Here is a 2,060-nt window from a genome sequence, read left to right as displayed (position 1 = left end):
AGTCCCAGCTACTCGGGAGGCTGAGGCAGGAGAATGGCGTAAACCCGGGAGGCAGAGCTTGCAGTGAGCGAGATACGGCCACTGCACTCCAGCCTGGGTGACAGAGCAAGACTCCGTCTCAAAAAAAAAAAAAAAAAAAAAAATTGAAAACAGTCTTAACAATGGGAGAGTCATTTAAATTTTGGTATGTAAACATTCAGGAATATTGCATAGCCAATAAAAATTTTATTTTCAGACAATAGTTGAAATCATTTAGTTTTTAAAAGACTTTACACAACTGTACATGTAATATTTCACTTATGCTAAAAGATACACATGCATAAAAGATTAAAGGAAATATAAAATTTTTTAGTGTTGGTATTATGAGTAATTTTCATTTTCTACTTTGAATTTTTCTGTATTCCTAAATTCTCTGTAATAAGTTTGAATTTTTCTGTTAAAAAGAAAAAATTCAAATATCTGTATATATTTATTATCTACGTTAAAGTGGGCTTATTCTGCAGTATGCCCTGTCAAAATAATTAACATTTTTACAATTTTTAGTGCAGGTTGAGAGAAAAGTTTTGGCAAGTTTGATTACAGCATTATAATAATTTGCACATGGCCAGCAAGGAAAAAAGTTCTCCGTGGTTCTGAATTAGGCCTGTAAGAAAAGTGTTTTATTTGAAAGCAGATTTCATTGTTATCTAGACACATGCCCAACACAGTCAAATGATTATCTTCTAAAATATTGCCATATGAACACATTTAGCACTTGCCTAAACCCATGAAACACCAGAATTTTGTGTTCTAGTGGCCAGACCAAGAATAGTGGGATTTAATTTGTGATTTCAGGCTAATTTATAGACATCGATGCCAAAACTACCTTGTAGCATTGCTGTTTTGATGATATTGATAGGAGCTTCGGAAATATAAGGAAAATGAGAAGGACACTGAGGTGTTAATGTCAGCCCTCTCAGCCATGCAAGACAAAACACAGCACCTGGAGAACAGCTTAAGCGCAGAGACGAGAATCAAGCTGGACCTGTTCTCCGCACTGGGCGATGCAAAGCGGCAGCTCGAGATTGCCCAAGGTAGGAGAGCATGGGCCCCTGGTGAGGTGGTGTGACTGATAATGCACAGGGATGCACAGGCCAGACCTCTCCTGAGAGCTCTCAACCAAAGGGCATTTCAGTTTTCTCTTCAAGGGTCTTGGTAAGTACCCAACATTGAAATATAGGAACTATCACATTAATTCATTTGCAGATATATTTTGAGATGAGAACATGTCAAGTGCAGGGCATACAGAGAATAGTATGATTTCTGTGTTGAAGGAGCTCAGTGTTGTTGAAGTAGAGAACTGCAGAGGCATCAAAAGGTGCTTATGTAGAAGTATGTATGGGGTCTGTGGGAACATAGAAAAAGGCAGGGACGAAACTAGTCTGGGGAGTTGGAGAGGAGCCTTCCCCAGGGGAGCTGATGTCTGAGCTAGGGCCTGAATGATGAGGAGTTGGCCCAGTGAAGCAGCAGTGTGGTGGATGGTGAGAGGTAGAGGGGTCCAAACGGAAGAAACAGCTTAGGCAAGGGCTGGAAGCTGGTGGGGCTTGATGTGTTCCAAGCTGCAGCTAGCCTGTTTGACTGGAGCAGAGGTTACAAATGAGGGAGCCGCAGGGGAGAGTCTGGAGAGTAGGCCATGGTCATCCACTTTGCCGATATTTACTGAGACCTACTTTGTGCCAAGCACCATAAGATTCCTTGAGAATACAGCCCTGGCGATGACAGGTGATGAACAAGCCAGCAGGGAGTATGTCAGTTGGCAGTAGTGCAATGATGGAAATAAAGCCATGGCGAGGCAGAATGTATGTGGCAGGGGTCTCCCTTTTTAACATGGCAATCATGGAAAATCCCTTGAGTAGGTAGTATTTGAGCAGAGACCCAAAGGAAGAGAGCAGGAGTGAGTCATGTAAAAAGCTGGAGGAGGCCGGGCGCGGTGGGCTCAAGCCTGTAATCCCAGCACTTTGGGAGGCCGAGACGGGCGGATCACGAGGTCAGGAGATCGAGACCATCCTGGCTAACAGGGT

The 2,060-nt window shown here is 42.9% G+C and overlaps 1 protein-coding gene across 1 annotated transcript in view; it reads left to right on the top strand.

Moving 5' to 3' along the window:
* TMEM57 (transmembrane protein 57) overlaps positions 1-2,060 on the top strand; it is a 65,685-nt gene that overhangs the window by 56,511 nt on the left and 7,114 nt on the right. Inside the window, exon 9 of the mRNA XM_011955625.1 lies at positions 899-1,073. Coding sequence (XP_011811015.1) covers positions 899-1,073 — 175 coding nt within the window. The remainder of the gene's footprint in view (positions 1-898; positions 1,074-2,060) is intronic.

This window comes from Colobus angolensis, unplaced genomic scaffold (assembly GCF_000951035.1).
Source record: "Colobus angolensis palliatus isolate OR3802 unplaced genomic scaffold, Cang.pa_1.0 Scaffold4, whole genome shotgun sequence".
NCBI classification, from domain to species: domain Eukaryota; kingdom Metazoa; phylum Chordata; class Mammalia; order Primates; family Cercopithecidae; genus Colobus; species Colobus angolensis.
The sequence above is the reverse complement of the archived record's forward strand: the minus strand, read 5'-3'. Positions and strand labels throughout refer to the sequence as shown.